Here is a 14,796-nt window from a genome sequence, read left to right on the forward strand (position 1 = left end):
ACCCATCACTCACAATGGACATCACACTCTTGCCGCCCACTCACATCCTATCAAACCATTCCCATCTGGCTTTGCTACCCTCTGCTTTACCCAAACACCCTTATCCATCTTCATCTCGTCATTCAACATCCAGCAATTCTATAATGATGCACCCATATACGCCAAAACCTCCCAAAGACGGTTCATCACCTTTCACAACCCTCCCTACCGAAATCCAACTATTGATCCTATCCCACCTCGACCTATCTGACCTCTTGACCCTTCTGAGAGTGTCAAGATCATTCTACTCTCTCGGTCTATCACCAACCTTACATCGAAAACTATCTTTGACCAATATCCCAACGGTCATACCTCATATATTGGGAAATCACATCTTACCTTCCGTCAGAGAACTATCGATAAACCTATTCCCCTTCCCTCGTAGTTATAATGGATATCATCCAAATCATCTAGGTATGCTATTATCACAGAATATCAAACATGGTAATACGAAATATCACCGACAGAGGAATAGCCATCTGGGTATGGTGAAATACGAAAGTGTGATCGGACCGATAATGAGACATGTCAAATTCGATCGATTGCGAATCCTCAATATCCCATTTTCATCATCCTACCTTCCAATAGAAGAATTAGATCCAATCTTGGAAAGTCTATCGAGCAATATTGAGAAATTGGATTTGAGGGGGAGTTCACTATCCGGTGATAAATGGATAGAACTGTTGGCTTGGGAGAAATTTGGTAATTTGAAAGAATTAGATATGGGATTTACCAATATTCATTCATTACCTCTACCCTCTTCGAGCTGCTTTACCAATCTTAGGTATATATCCTTATCTTCATGTACCTCTTTGTCTGTCGAAACGATATCAGGATTTTTAAGGGATTTACCGACTAGTCTGGAGAAACTCGATTTAGCAAGATTGGATCAAATCCCTTTTCAATCCCTCTTTGACATGAAAGTGATACATCAAGACCCTGCCCCTGACCAAACTGGAAGGTTGATACCGACGGGGCTGAGGGAGATAAAAGTGGTGGGGATCGATCACCTCACGAGGAGGGATATAAGGACTTTGAAAAAGTGGTGGGAGAAACAGAGAAGGGATTGTTCATCTACCACTAGATCTGAAGAGCGAGAGCAGGAACGAAAATTATGTTTGGAATCTCAGTTGGTAAATTGGAAACATTCACGAAGGGAAATGAAAACCCCCGAATTGATATCGAGATCGTCCACTTCGTCGTCGTCTTCGTCTGCCTATTCGACAGGAAGCGAAGAAGACATTATCGATACACCTTCAACATCCTATTCATCAAGAGAGTATTCGGGATCGGATGTCAGAAGTAATCGGAAAATCATCCTACCATCTCGTCACAATTTCTTACAATCACTTTCTTTCGACTCGGACTCCGCCATATCCGATGGTCACTCAATTCCTCAGAAACAGATACCGACAATCCCGAGAGCGAAGAAGAGCAGCGACTCTCAAGGCGACCACGAGGAGGATATGATATCGATCAATATCATCCATTCGGCGATATTGGAAAGTGAGGATGAAGATGGATATAGGCAATTTATAGGTGAAGTGGTAGGTGGGACTTTGGATTTGGGTAATGAGACTGAGTCGAGAGGGTATATAGAGATAGATCAGTAACATCTTTGGGGACATGCAAGACCCTGCATTTTATACATATCTCAGCGGACTGCGAGAGGCACTCTGTTCTCTGTCTTCGACCCAAGGGATATCTCTCACATACTGACATGACACTCTAGATCACGATACTACTAATAGGTAGGTCTTCTCGTGAAGACGCCCGAATCGACGCTATAGGTCAACACGACAGGATCGCACGAGCTTAACTCATCCAATACAATCTGATCCACCGTATACGTCGAAATACCTCGAGGTATCCCAAAGCCCTTGAGAGCTCCATGAATATCCCTGGACCTGATCGTCGTAGATTCGCTCAATTCTTCCAACTTCTCTGCCACTTGTCTTAAGGACTCGCACGTAGCTTGAGTATCAACCAGTCTTGAATGATCAATATAAGACCTCATCGCCCCTTTCTTCTCCTCAGCGTTGGACGACGTCCAACCAGAGAAGATGGATCCCCTGGATGATCGTCTCGTCTTGATCGCATTGGAATAAACCAAACATCCACTCGTCCCGTCGTTCCTACACGTATCTCTGATTTCGTTAATCGTTCTAAAGTGTTCGGCGAGACTGCAAGACCCCTACAATCCAGAAAGAAAGAATCGGCAGAAGCGTCCGCTACCGTCTGAGCGTATTGGTTCATCTCATTTTGGATTTTAGGCGTTAATTCAATTAACATAGTCGCGTTGGAATGTCGCTCCGAGGCATCACCCCATCTATCTCTGGATAGATAGGCACTGGATCTTAGGTCTTCTAGATATTGTCTCAAGCCGTTCTCGATGGAACATACAAATGTATTCATCCTTTGATGATTGGGAGTACCATCACCATAATGTACGGTATGATCGATAACGCCACTAGGAGGAAGACCAGGTCCACGTCTCGCCATCCAACTGTTATCAGATGGGAAATGAGGTGAGAAATATATATAATGCGGTCTACCTGTTCCTGACCCTGCCCTGTCCAAGGCAGTTGGGATCTACCGAGATGAGGGGATACAGAGTCTGATTGAGGTGAAGTGGTATCTTCATAACTTGGTGCGCAATAATTGGCAGTTATCGTATCGATATCTTGAGGTGAGGGATCGAAAGATGTTGATCCCCTTCTTCGAAGTCGAATGGATTGTTCGGGGTACATCGTATTGATGTATGTTTCTTTTTATATGTGTGGTGGGATCAAACTCTTCCTTGTTGTGAATGATGATGATGGAGGAATGGTAATTGGAGTTTCGAAAGGATAAGGTTGAAGTTAGAAGTGAGGCAGTATTTGTACTACAGTACACTGCCATATAGGAGCGACATGACATATATGCAAGTCCGACCCCGCTGGATGATCGAGTCTGAACTTATATAGAATAGTGTTCGGAGAAGCAGAAGCCGAAGAACTGTATCAGACTTCTTGTCGAGATCATCACGAGTGATCTGAGTTAGGAAGCAAAGAAGTATTCAGTAGCACATGAAGAAGAGGATTGCTGGAATGGAATTGGAAAAAGGAACAATTCAAATACCGTGCTATGTCTTGGCGATGTCCTACACTCCGGCAATATATACCCTCGAGATTGTAGATTTTGCAATTTGAGCTGATTGCACTGCCAGCTGATCGGTCACCGAGCACATGGTTTAGGAAGTATCATATGGACCGAGTCTACTGCAATGTGAAGGACTTCAAAATTTCCCTGTCCGTTCTCATCGTTCCTTTCAGACAAAGGAGAAAAGAACGTGTTCCGGTAGATCAGGGGCGAAAGCAGAACTTTGTATGATCGGACTCTCATGAGATCATGTTCTGAGAACACTGCATTATGTATTTCATTCGGTCTTCGTTCATCTCGGTTGTATGTACTCGAAATGATATTTGTGTCCAGACAATAGACCACATCACCTTTGATGAGTTCAACAAACAAGTATAACGCAAACAACATCCCTGCCATTGTACCTTCACGCTCTCCGCCACTCTTACTCCTTACTTCGTGTCTCGCTCTCACAAGAAACCAACCCATCCAGGACTTCCTTCGAAACCTTATGGATCGAGAACCCTCTAGACTTAGCCATCAACTCCATATCTTGCTTATCAGATGCGAAAGTGAGTTTGCCCAGACTGCCAGCCAGGCGTTCTAAGTCATCTCGGTCCTTCTGAACAATTGAGAGATCGCTTGAATAATTAATGTAGAATCTGATTGACGCGGAGGTTTTGCCACTCTCTTCCGAAACCTGACTCTGAGCTTGCGCTGTTGACCCGCCTTGCTCGTCATCTTGCATACTGATATTACTTGACCATCGTCTGATAAGAGGCATCAACTCAAAACTGGCATTGGTCTCCTTAGGATCCCCAATAGAATAGTTCAAACATCCTCTACTTCGCTCTTTATTCACCTTTTTCTGAATAGACTTCAAATCCTTCATTGTTTGCCCATCCACTGATATCAGTCTACAAGGCTGACCCGTGTAATCCCTATTTCTCCATCGATCAGTAACATTCTCAATCGACTTTTCATAATCATTTCTGTCTCTTCTATAAGCCTTGTAATCCTCATAATGACCTACTAAAGAGTTATATAAAAGCCTCATCGATTGGTCGGTATAATATTGTATTGAAATTTCACTCTCCTTCCAATCTTGATATGTACCACTATGAATGACCGTATCGCATATTCTACTTAGAGGTAAGCGCGGTTCCATATTGTATTGAAGGTTGAAATCTAATGGACGAGGGTGGAAATACACCGTGGTAGGTATATCATCGTCTCCGCCAAATTTATAGACTGGTGTGGGATCTTCAGAAACTTCATGATAGCTAGGTATGGGTTCCTGATCCTGTGTAGTGTCAGGCTCGGTTGATATCGACATACTCTTCTGGTGTGGGGAACTGTGTACACTGTGCACTTTGATTAATCAGATAAGCGGACAATCGTGAACCAATCGAAATCGCGAGTATATGATTACCCTTTTTGAGCAGTCTGAACAGAACAGAAGTAAGATAGAAACACTAGTCAATGCGATAGATTGGAGAAGTTGACGATCATCTTAAGGTACAGAATCTTCTCATATGAAGGATGTCACGAGTGAGAAGCTTCCAGTCGTAGGCTGGCTTGTGTACTTTGCGTGAAATCCAACCAGTCAATATGTTAGGAAATCGCACTAGAAGGTAATGACCGTACTGTACATCCCTTGTTTTGCATCATGCCAGCGGTCTTTCCTCACCTTCAGGGTCCCCTCTTTCCATGCATGACCAAGTATCGACTACAGTAGGCTGAACATCGTTCTGAGGACTTATTGTACTTTGGTTTTCATTCTGTCGAAAGGGCTCGAAGGGGAGCATGGATCCTCGAGTACCAAACGTCATTTCTGCGCAGCATGTTCAAAAAGGCCTGCGTTCAAGTCGAATGAATCAAAGGATGAGGATGTTCTGCCTACTCCGATATGTACCGTACATGATGTGTACTTGTCGCTATGTGGCACAGAATTTAGCGTCTCCACACTCTTCTTTTCTCACTGCGGTGCAGTGCAGTATATAGGCACTGTCACAATTATGTACTTTACATCATCGACCAGACACGGGGATGATAATTGGTGATACTGTGTCCTGGAGACATATGAACATGCATCTGACCCATAATCAAGCTCCGGTTATATGTGACCCTCAAGGGATGGTCGTACACATATCTACACTTTTTCGCTTCATTGACAAGAATCAGCGCTCCCAGAGATCAGAGTGCTATAAGACTCAAGTGCGTGGGTTATATCGTCGGCTCGTGCATTGCGGGGTACGAATGGTGTCTCGTAGCGGTATCGCTATAATATGACCGAAAGGGGCATAGAAGCGTCAAGCTTTAGGAAAAAGAATAGAAATTCAGAAGAATGACTCACTTCATCATCCTCATCATTGGTAATTACCATGTCTTCTTCAGCCGAGGGTTCGCAATTCGAAGCATCTGGTATCTCTGTGGCATTGGAATCTGTGACTTCTGAGACATGAGTATTGTATGACTAGATAGAGGGTCAAAGACAGATCAGCTTCAGCGCTGCGTCGAGATCTTGACAAGGACAGAGTCCGACTTACTTTGATAGGTCTACCAGAGATAGAAGGCAATTCATCCATTATTGACCTGAAAGTCTTTATCTCATCCTCATCCAGCACTACATACCCATAATCTTCATATTCCCTTAATTTCTTGCTCAACCTCTCATCTAAAGGGTATATCGCACGTAAGGGCCAACCCTTGATAGATTGTTCAGTACTATTAGCATATTTGCTCAACCCCTTCAGCGCCATCTCTCGATCTTCCTTATCTTTCATATAACTTGGATTCGTTATACCCAACTCGGTTAATCTGCCTCCATCTGTAATTTCTTTATTGATTGTAGAATGGGATTTTCGAGGAATGACCAAAACTCCTTTCCTACCCTTTGGATATAAAGATTTTTTGATCTTCATTAGTGAATCATAATTATCGCTTGATACTCTTTGAACACTGATCGTACCGTTCCCGAAACAGCTATATGGATACTGAATCAGAGAAGTTTGCAATATCGAATTGAGTTCCAAGTCAACATGTTTAGCTATATCTTCAGATTGGACGGAATCATACCACATTTTCTCCTGTTTAAGTTTGGTATAAGCCGATTCCATCGCTTTCTTAAGTCCTTCCGTAACAGCTGAGACTAATCCTCCCGGTCCGTCGGATCGAACTAATGAAAAAGTCTCTGAGTGATTTGTGCCGTTCCTTGATTTGGGACAATATAGGATCACTGAACTTTCCTCAGGACCAGAACCATCGGAAGGTGTGGGTTTGAAGATCTCGCTGATCAGATCTACATTACCCCAGCTGGAAGGGGTCATGATGGCAGGAGGATCAGCTTCCGTGGTGCACTACTGTCTTATGTGGAAGGTTGCGTTGAGTTGAGAAGGGGCTTAGAGTGGATGAAAAGTGATCTGGTAAGGACTCTGGGTATATATGGGTATGATAGGAAAATGACGCTCACTCGCCACAATAAGGACAGTACAGTACATCGAAGAGTACGATCCGTTCATGCCCTTTCTTTCATGCACAGCGCCACAATGACAAAAACCTGTATGGGTGTTGGATCCTTTGAGTACTCGTACAGGTTCCAGGTCGATTCGAAGGATGCTTAGAGATAATTTAGTAGCTGAACACTGACTCGAGGGGACTGGCATATCGTACTAATGCAATTGGAAGTCCCCTGTAGGGCAGGCTGAACGAACGTTGGAATGAATCCAGCCACATTTGGCTCACATCTCAAGGTGGCAACACATTCTCATACCCCATCAAGCTCATGCATCCACAAATAGATGTATAGCAGAATATGAATGAAGGGTCACTGCAATAGTGAAGCACCGATGATTTTCATAGTTAACCTAAATCAAGAAAGGTAAATCCATCATACCCCGATCTTTGACATTCCAAGCGACGATACCTTGGTCTGAGCTGTTTTCTTGCATGGCCCATCGAACTCTATTGGCATTTTCCTCTAAAGTACTTGCGTTGTCATCAGGTTTAACGTATCCTCTGGTTGAACCATCATGGAAACAAAGGATTGACCCAACACAACCAGGGGTGAAATCGACATGGTCAACCAATCGGTTATATTCGTCTAAAACTGATTGACTAACGGGTACGAATGCTGTATCTTCCTCATCGGCATCGTATCGTAGGCAATCCATCGTATCTTTAGCGGAATCCATAACCCCTTGACTGGTTTGGATCCAGCTACTTGAACTCAAACCTGTTGGATCAGGGTTCGCCTCATGAGCAGCTTTGATGTAGCTTATCCAAGCTTCGGGTTGGCCTTTGGCGGACCCTCGATAGATTGAGGTTTGGGTTGATGGGTTGGACCATGGTGTTCGGCCTGATGTGGAGTACAGAACGTACGATTTGTGGTATGGTTGACCGTTTGCAGAAGAAGTTGCAGACATGCCGTGGAAAGTTTGTTCAAATACTGTAAGTACAAGTACGATTACTGTATGAACTGAATGGCAGAGTTGAATTAGAAGGACGATGATAGATCAGGATTGCAGTACAGTACTTCTTTATATAAGTCCCCTGGGACTCGAACTCATACAGCAACACTGCCTTCAGGCGGGATCTGCTTCCCCTTTCATGGGAAGGATGGCGTGGTCGTCCGTCTTTTGTTCAATGCTGAGCGGGGTGAATGTCGTCGAAGGTCAGCGCGAAACGCTGAAGAGGGTAGTTCCAGCTCGTTACAGTACAATAACGAAAAGAGTGAAAGATGCACATCAATCGCCGAGTGGATGATATTGTCATGAATTGTTACTAGTAGTTCAAGAAATAGATCATGCATCATGTTTCCATAAATGTGAAAAGAAAGAGAAAATACATATATACATATATAATTCTTTGACTTTGTTTTGATCAATGATCGATAAATTGAAAAACCTAATTTATACGATTTGCTATTTGTAATATTGATGATTGATAAACGATGATAATTTATCCTTTTTGGTCAATCAGTATTTTCCACGTTGGACAGAAAGACAAGAAATGAAGAAATGAAGTAAAGAGAAGGAATTTCAGAGAGAAGTGATTATTGGATTGGTGTGTTTATGATTGTTATCTCATTGATCTCGATAATTGGTTGATTATCTCCATTGACAACCACCTATTGTTGCCAATGTTGATAACCATTTCTCGAACCGTAGTGTCCCGCAGCACCATAATGGCTCCAATCTTGAGCGCCATATCCTCCTGCTCCAGCGTTATTACCATATGGATAAGAGTTGAAACCTTGTTGAGCAGCCGCTTGAGGGTTGGTATTAGTTTGTTGGATGGGGTTTCTAGCTCCAGCACCTTGTTGAGATTGGGATTTGAATCCATCGTCGGGTGTAGTAGCTTGAGGTCTGGCTGATCCAGCCGATCCAGCACCAGCACCAGCTCCGGCGCCAGTGGTAGAAGCGGTAGAAGTGGAAGATCCGAGGAAATTGTGTAAACCACTTTGTTGAGAATTATATGATCCAGGCGCTAAGGTGTTTTGCCCTTGTCCCTGAGCTTGTCCTTGAGAGCCAGGGGTGTTCTGTTGTTGGACCTTGCTATCTCCATATCTACCTAAACCACCTCCAAATGATTGATCATCGTAGGCCGCCGAGGAAGGGTAAGATGGTGGTCCACCGTATGGCGAGTGGCTCGAGGGAGGTTGAGGCTTGTTACCTTGAATAGGAGCAGGGGGAGCTTGAGGTGCAGGTTGACCATACAAGTTTCGTTGAGCCAATGGATAATATTGTTGGAAACCAGCTTGAGGAGCTTGACCGTCTATTCATTTGATTCAGATCAATCAGCAATCAGACGATTAAAGTATGCTTACGCGAACGTCACTTACATTGGTAGTATGGGTTGTAAGGACCTTGTTGGTAGTAACCCATGTTACCCATTTGAGAGTAGTATCCGCTTTGTTGGTGAGGAGGTTGACTGGGAGCAGAAGGAGTATGAGAGGGAGCAGGAGCAGCAGGTTTAGGCTCGTCAACAGGAGGTCGGGGGTAACCACTAGCAGAGTATGAATCGTAAGCCTATGTAGCGAAAAATATGATCAGCATTACATCTTCTGATAGAACAGACAGCAACAATAGCTAACACTAACTCTGTGAGAAGCACCGTATGGGTCGTTGGACTGGGTGTGTTGGGTCTGTTGTTGAGCTGGTTGACCGAACAAATGGGATTGTTGACCAAAAGTACCGAACGGTGTATCGTAAGGACTTGAGGTGGGCTGCTGGGCTTGTTGGGCGGATTGTTGAGCCTGACCTTGTTGACCTTGAGGTTCGTTGGTCTGTTGTTGAGCTTGAGAGCCGATTGGATTGTAGAAATCCTGTTGTCTGTAATATTGGTTGGCTTGGTGAGAGGGGTGAAGACCTTGATCTTGGGATTGCGAATGGGCAGGAGCTTGTTGTTGTTGAAGATATTGGTAAGTTTGCATCTGTTGTTGGAGAGTCTGGTGGGGAGAGGTGTAAGATGGCTGTTGGGCTTGGGGTTGGGTTTGAGTCTGAGCGGGTTGAGAGGATGGTTGAGAGTAGAATGGGGCAGAAGGGGCAGAAGGGGCAGAAGGAGCAGGAGCCGCTTGCTGTTGAGCTGGGGCTGAGGGTTGAGTAGATCTGACAGGAGATGCGGCAACTGGCGCAGGGGCGGGGGCAGCTTGAGCGGGAGTCTCTTGCTTAGCTGGCTCAGCAGCAGGAACAGGTGAATCCACACCGTCACCATTTATACCACCGAAACTGAGGGAACCGAATTGCATTTCCATACCAGCGAGACCGGAACCAGCAGTAGGAGGGAGTACGACACCTTGACCCTCGGCATCTTTGTATCTTTGGGCAGCTCGCGAGCTGGATCTTGGCTGTTGAGCAGCTTGAACTCCTGGGGCAGCCTTGGATACAACGCTGTTGAACCCTGGTGGACCTTGGTAGGTGGTGACTGGTTCGGGAGCGACAGCCGGTTGAGTGTCGGTCTTCGCCCATTCAGGCTGAGCGCCGGAACCAGCGATAGCGGGGTCAGATTCCCAAGCATCGGTGGAAGCTTCAGCTTGAGCGGGAACAGTCTCTTCAGGTAGGAGATCCTCAGCAGGTTTAGCGGTGAATGGTTCTTCGGCAGCGGGTGCTTCCTCTATAGCAGCGGCAGCTTCTTCTACTTCTTCAGGTGCAGGTGCGTCTCCCAAAGCCTCAACTTCTTCAGCAGGTGTTTCTTCTAGAGCTTCGGGTGCGACGTGTCCTTCATCTTGAGCAACAGGTTCATCGGAAGTTATGGTGGGTTCAGCTTCTGGTTCTGGGATAGGTTCTGGTACGACTGGTGCAGGAGGTGGAGGAGCAGGTTTTGGTTTCTCGACGGGTCTAGAGAAAGCCGTCAGTAATGACAATCAGTCGCAAAGCTTTTCAGACTCACTTGGCGATCTGAGCCCAAGTTAACTTAGGCTTAGCAGCAGGAGGAACGGAAGAACCAGCGACCTGTACTGGCTTCTCGATGTCTTTTTGCCAACCGGTACCACCAGCTTTAGCAGCTTTTTCTAATTCCTTTGGTGCGGGCGCATCACCCCATCCACCAGATGCTGAGAAATCCTCACCTTTGCTTGTATCAGCGATAGCGGCATTTTCAGCTTCTTGATCCTCGGCCGAAGTAGCTTGTTGAACTTGGTTGGCCCATCCTTCTGTGGTTGTAGCAGTTGTGGTAGGGAATTCATCGGATGTGGTGGTTTTTGAGTGTCCGTTTACATTGCTTAGTCCACCTCTTCCTCCTCTGAATCCACCTCGTCCACCACGTCCACCTCTGAATGGTTCTGCAATGCAAAGCGTCAGTACAGCGTGACATGCCAAAAAAGAAAAGTCGTACTAACCTCCTCCACGTCCACCTCTACCACCTCTTGCACCACCACGTGCACCCCTGGTTGGTCTATCACCCCTCGAAGCGAATCCTTCACCGTTCACATTCTCCCAACCACCTGTATCGGCGTTCCTGTTTGAATGACCTTTTTGGTGAGTTTCCTTTGACTTGGCTGGCTTCTTCTTTGAAGCTGAAGTGAATTGCGATGCACGGCCTGTCCAAACAAAGTCAGATGGTAAGTAACCTATTTGATGATTGTTGTGGAAAAAAGTGATGAATACCTTCTGTGATGCTTAAAGCGGCTTCTTCGACATTTCCTTTCGTATCTTGCAAAGTGAATGCTAAATCACTTTCATCCCATGTGGGGAAGATTGCTTGAAGCTGAGCAAGCTGTGACGAGTACTTGCCAGCCAGTTGATCGACTGATGCCATTGTGGATATGTGGGATAGGGATGAGAGAGGGATGAGATGAGGGTTGACTGATCGACCTTTATAGAACTTGTTGGATTGAACAGTTGTCGAAACAAAAAGAGAAGATGGAGTCTTGTCCGAAACAGTAGTTGATCTGATCTGATATGAACCTTGAAACAAGGACAAGAATGTCAAGGAGCTAAATCAATTGTGAATGATGGTGTTTGTTTTTTTTTGTTCACCTGTTACACGGATGTGATGTGGATGGAATGAGATAGTGCTCCTGGTGAGGTGATGATGGATGGTTTAGCGATGTTCTCTGTTCTTCGTCTTTCCTACTGCCGCATGTACGCTGTTAGGGTCTCCGCGTTGTGCTCGTTTCCAACCTGCTACTACTCGTAATGTATCCACGCACTGCCACACTCACGCTCACACATTTCATCTCCGACATTCACCGATCATCCATCCACCAAGCTCAAGCACGCGACCGGCAGTATCAGAACCCAATCTGGCCCCGTTATGCCACATCATTCCATCCCTTGGGAGGGTGGATATTTTTGTTTTTCTAGATGATCGATAATTTTGAAAATTTAACCGGTCCACTCTGATCAGTTCAGTCACAACCTGGTAGAGCAGCTTCAATCTACACTCACCACTCAGCCTTACTTTGACATTCTCGCTTTGGTAGATCGATAGACAGCTTCGGTCCTCCTTCATACTCCTCGCAAGGCTACCTTCGCTCGCTTGTCGGAACTCATCGACAAGATATACCCTTTTCTCCCTTCTCCCTCGCCACCATCAGAAATACACCTCCCAAAATGTCGTCCGTAGCTGGTTTGCAACGGATCGCCCCCGTCCCGACCTCGTCGGACTTCATAGACATTGTGCTCAATGCTACTATGAGAAAGACTCCTACCGGTGAGCTGAAGTGTTCTCGTTCTTGTAGATCTTCAGCTAATAATGTGATTTTCCTCAGTTATCCATAAGAATGTGAGCCAGATATAACGCAGAATTACTGTACCACACCATCGGTTTATACTGACTTCTTCGTTTCAGTTCAAAATTTCTCGTATCAGGAATTGTGAGCTACCTGTTCCCACTGTCAGATATAACCTTATGCTAACATTTTCTACAGTCTACATGCGAAAGGTCAAATTCACCCAAGACACCTTCGATGAGAAATTAGGCAAGATCATCTCTGAATTCCCCGTTCTCGATGTAAGCATCAAGCGCCCAATTTCTCCCTTGTTCAAGTTTACTTGTGTCAGTGACTAATCTTGTGCGTCTTCCTACAGAACTTACATCCCTTCTTATCTTCTCTCTTGAACGTTTTATACGACAAGAACCACTACAAACTTGCTTTAGGTCAAATCAACACTGCTAGACACTTGATCTCTCAAGTATCCAAAGATTACACTCGACTACTCAAATTCGGTGATTCGTTATACAGATGTAAACAGTTGAAGAAGGCTGCTTTGGGTCGTATGGCAACGATCATGAGAAGACAGAAAGATCCTTTAGCATATCTCGAACAAGTCAGACAACATATCTCGAGATTGCCCGCTATCGACCCTAATACTAGAACTTTACTTATCTGTGGTTACCCAAACGTAGGAAAGAGTAGTTTCGTGAATAAGATTACTAGAGCGGACGTTGATGTTCAACCGGTACGTATATAGGACATCTTCAGTTCGATCGATGTTGCTAATCGTAAATTATGGTTGGTTAGTATGCCTTCACCACTAAATCTCTTTTCGTCGGTCACATGGATTACAAATACCTCAGATGGCAAGTCATCGATACCCCTGGTGTGCTTGATCACCCATTGGAGGAAATGAACACCATCGAAATGCAATCTATCACCGCTTTGGCTCATTTAAGAAGTGCCGTCTTGTACTTTATGGATTTGAGTGAACAGTGTGGATATACGATCGAAGCTCAGGTAAGTTGAAGTGCTGTCGTAAACCTTGCTATCCCACTAATAATCCTACCTAACTCATAGTGCAAGCTCTTCCATTCCATCAAACCTCTTTTCACCAACAAACCCACCATCCTCGTGATCAACAAGATCGATATCGTCAGACTTGCCGATCTTTCCCCAGAGAACCGTGCTTTCGTTGATACCATCTTATCTGACAAATCGGTCACTGTCGTTGAAGCCTCGACATATTCGGAAGAAGGTGTAATGGATGTTAGGAACGTCGCATGCGATGCTTTGTTAGCTCACAGGGTCGAACAGAAACTCAAGGGAAACAGAATCGAGATGGTCGCCAATAAGATACACGTTGCGGTACCCCAGAAGAGAGATGATGTGGAGAGGAAACCATTCATCCCTGATTCGGTCAAGCATAAAGTCAAATATGATAAAGAAGATCCTAACAGAAGGAAATTACAGAGAGACGAAGAGCAAGAGATGGAATTGTCCGGTATGGGTATCTACTCTGCTGATACCAAGAGTGAGTGATTCATCTACTCGTTTACCATCTCATGTAGAATCCTGCTGATCTTAGGGCTGTACCGCGTATGATAGAGGATTACATCCTTGCCGACGATTCATGGAAATATGATAAGATCCCTGAATTCCTCAATGGAAAGAATGTCGCAGACTTTATCGATCCTGATATCGCCGAGAAATTGGATGCCTTGGAAAGGGAAGAAGAGGCATTGGAAGCTCAAGGATTCTATGATTCCGATGAGTCTGAGATGGTGAGTGGTACTTTCTTACCACAGCTCATATTTTCATACATATCTGCAGTTGGTCATTAGCAAATACTGATCATGTATGATACCTCAGCTCGACTCTGACGAAGAAGAATTCCGAGATGCTGCCTCACAAATTGAGAAGAAGAAAGCTTCCATCAAGAAGATATCCCAGGAGAAGAATCACTTACAAAACCGACCTATCATCCCAAGAAAGAAGAAGCACGTCACTTTATCAGAATTCACAAGTGGTATGAGGAAGTCAGGACATGATCCTTTGGTACTTGAGAAACGTGCTGCGCGATTGATGGAGAAGAAGAAAGAAGCTTGGGAAGCTGCTGAGGCTCGCGATGCCGCCGCGGAAGCCGAAGGTGATATGGACGTTGATATGGATGGTGAAGTTGAAGATTCAAGTAGACCATCGAAAGGTAAACCAATCAGAACGAAGAGTGGAATGGCCGTTTCACGTGCTCCTCGATCGAATAGACAGATGGCCGGTTTGGCTACGATAGGCCAATCTGACAAAGCCAACGAATTGAGAGATTTCGCACAGAGATTACCAAATAGATTGGCCAAAGCTTCTGAATCAGATAGACACGTTCCTATAACCAGACCTAAATGGATGTTGGCTGGTAAGAGAAAAGGAGGAAAGACTGATAGACGATAGACCTTGTTGGGGATTTCAGATTTTGCTTCTATTTG

General features: G+C 44.9%; 7 protein-coding genes across 7 annotated transcripts; 2 read left to right on the forward strand and 5 right to left on the reverse strand.

Annotated features, from left to right (window-relative positions):
- Window positions 1-14: 14 nt before the first annotated feature.
- L199_006970 (uncharacterized protein) lies at window positions 15-1,652 on the forward strand (the record flags this gene model as incomplete). The annotated part of the gene is made up of 1 exon (XM_064892667.1): window positions 15-1,652. One exon carries the CDS (start codon window positions 15-17, stop codon window positions 1,650-1,652), a length of 1,638 nt encoding a protein of 545 aa, XP_064748739.1.
- A 131-nt stretch (window positions 1,653-1,783) lies between these two features.
- L199_006971 (uncharacterized protein) lies at window positions 1,784-2,789 on the reverse strand (the record flags this gene model as incomplete). Its single annotated transcript, XM_064892668.1, has 2 exons — window positions 1,784-2,233; window positions 2,595-2,789. 2 exons carry the CDS (start codon window positions 2,787-2,789, stop codon window positions 1,784-1,786), a joined length of 645 nt encoding a protein of 214 aa, XP_064748740.1.
- An 815-nt stretch (window positions 2,790-3,604) lies between these two features.
- On the reverse strand, window positions 3,605-4,495 carry L199_006972 (uncharacterized protein; the record flags this gene model as incomplete). Its single annotated transcript, XM_064892669.1, has 1 exon — window positions 3,605-4,495. The coding sequence occupies one exon, from the start codon at window positions 4,493-4,495 to the stop codon at window positions 3,605-3,607; it is 891 nt and encodes a 296-aa protein (XP_064748741.1).
- An 831-nt stretch (window positions 4,496-5,326) lies between these two features.
- L199_006973 (uncharacterized protein) lies at window positions 5,327-6,488 on the reverse strand (the record flags this gene model as incomplete). The annotated part of the gene is made up of 3 exons (XM_064892670.1): window positions 5,327-5,440; window positions 5,516-5,635; window positions 5,709-6,488. The coding sequence occupies 3 exons, from the start codon at window positions 6,486-6,488 to the stop codon at window positions 5,327-5,329; spliced, it is 1,014 nt and encodes a 337-aa protein (XP_064748742.1).
- A 537-nt stretch (window positions 6,489-7,025) lies between these two features.
- On the reverse strand, window positions 7,026-7,583 carry L199_006974 (uncharacterized protein; the record flags this gene model as incomplete). The annotated part of the gene is made up of 1 exon (XM_064892671.1): window positions 7,026-7,583. The coding sequence occupies one exon, from the start codon at window positions 7,581-7,583 to the stop codon at window positions 7,026-7,028; it is 558 nt and encodes a 185-aa protein (XP_064748743.1).
- Window positions 7,584-8,287: 704 nt separating this feature from the next.
- On the reverse strand, window positions 8,288-11,415 carry L199_006975 (uncharacterized protein; the record flags this gene model as incomplete). Its single annotated transcript, XM_064892672.1, has 6 exons — window positions 8,288-8,934; window positions 9,002-9,188; window positions 9,260-10,496; window positions 10,549-10,939; window positions 10,997-11,197; window positions 11,265-11,415. The coding sequence occupies 6 exons, from the start codon at window positions 11,413-11,415 to the stop codon at window positions 8,288-8,290; spliced, it is 2,814 nt and encodes a 937-aa protein (XP_064748744.1).
- Window positions 11,416-12,212: 797 nt separating this feature from the next.
- L199_006976 (uncharacterized protein) lies at window positions 12,213-14,761 on the forward strand (the record flags this gene model as incomplete). Its single annotated transcript, XM_064892673.1, has 9 exons — window positions 12,213-12,312; window positions 12,371-12,384; window positions 12,451-12,475; window positions 12,530-12,612; window positions 12,690-13,061; window positions 13,124-13,336; window positions 13,397-13,850; window positions 13,925-14,100; window positions 14,189-14,761. 9 exons carry the CDS (start codon window positions 12,213-12,215, stop codon window positions 14,759-14,761), a joined length of 2,010 nt encoding a protein of 669 aa, XP_064748745.1.
- Between the last annotated feature and the right edge of the window lie 35 nt (window positions 14,762-14,796).

The sequence above is a fragment of the Kwoniella botswanensis genome, chromosome 2 (assembly GCF_036426115.1).
Source record: "Kwoniella botswanensis chromosome 2, complete sequence".
Classification (NCBI taxonomy): Eukaryota; Fungi; Basidiomycota; class Tremellomycetes; order Tremellales; family Cryptococcaceae; genus Kwoniella; species Kwoniella botswanensis.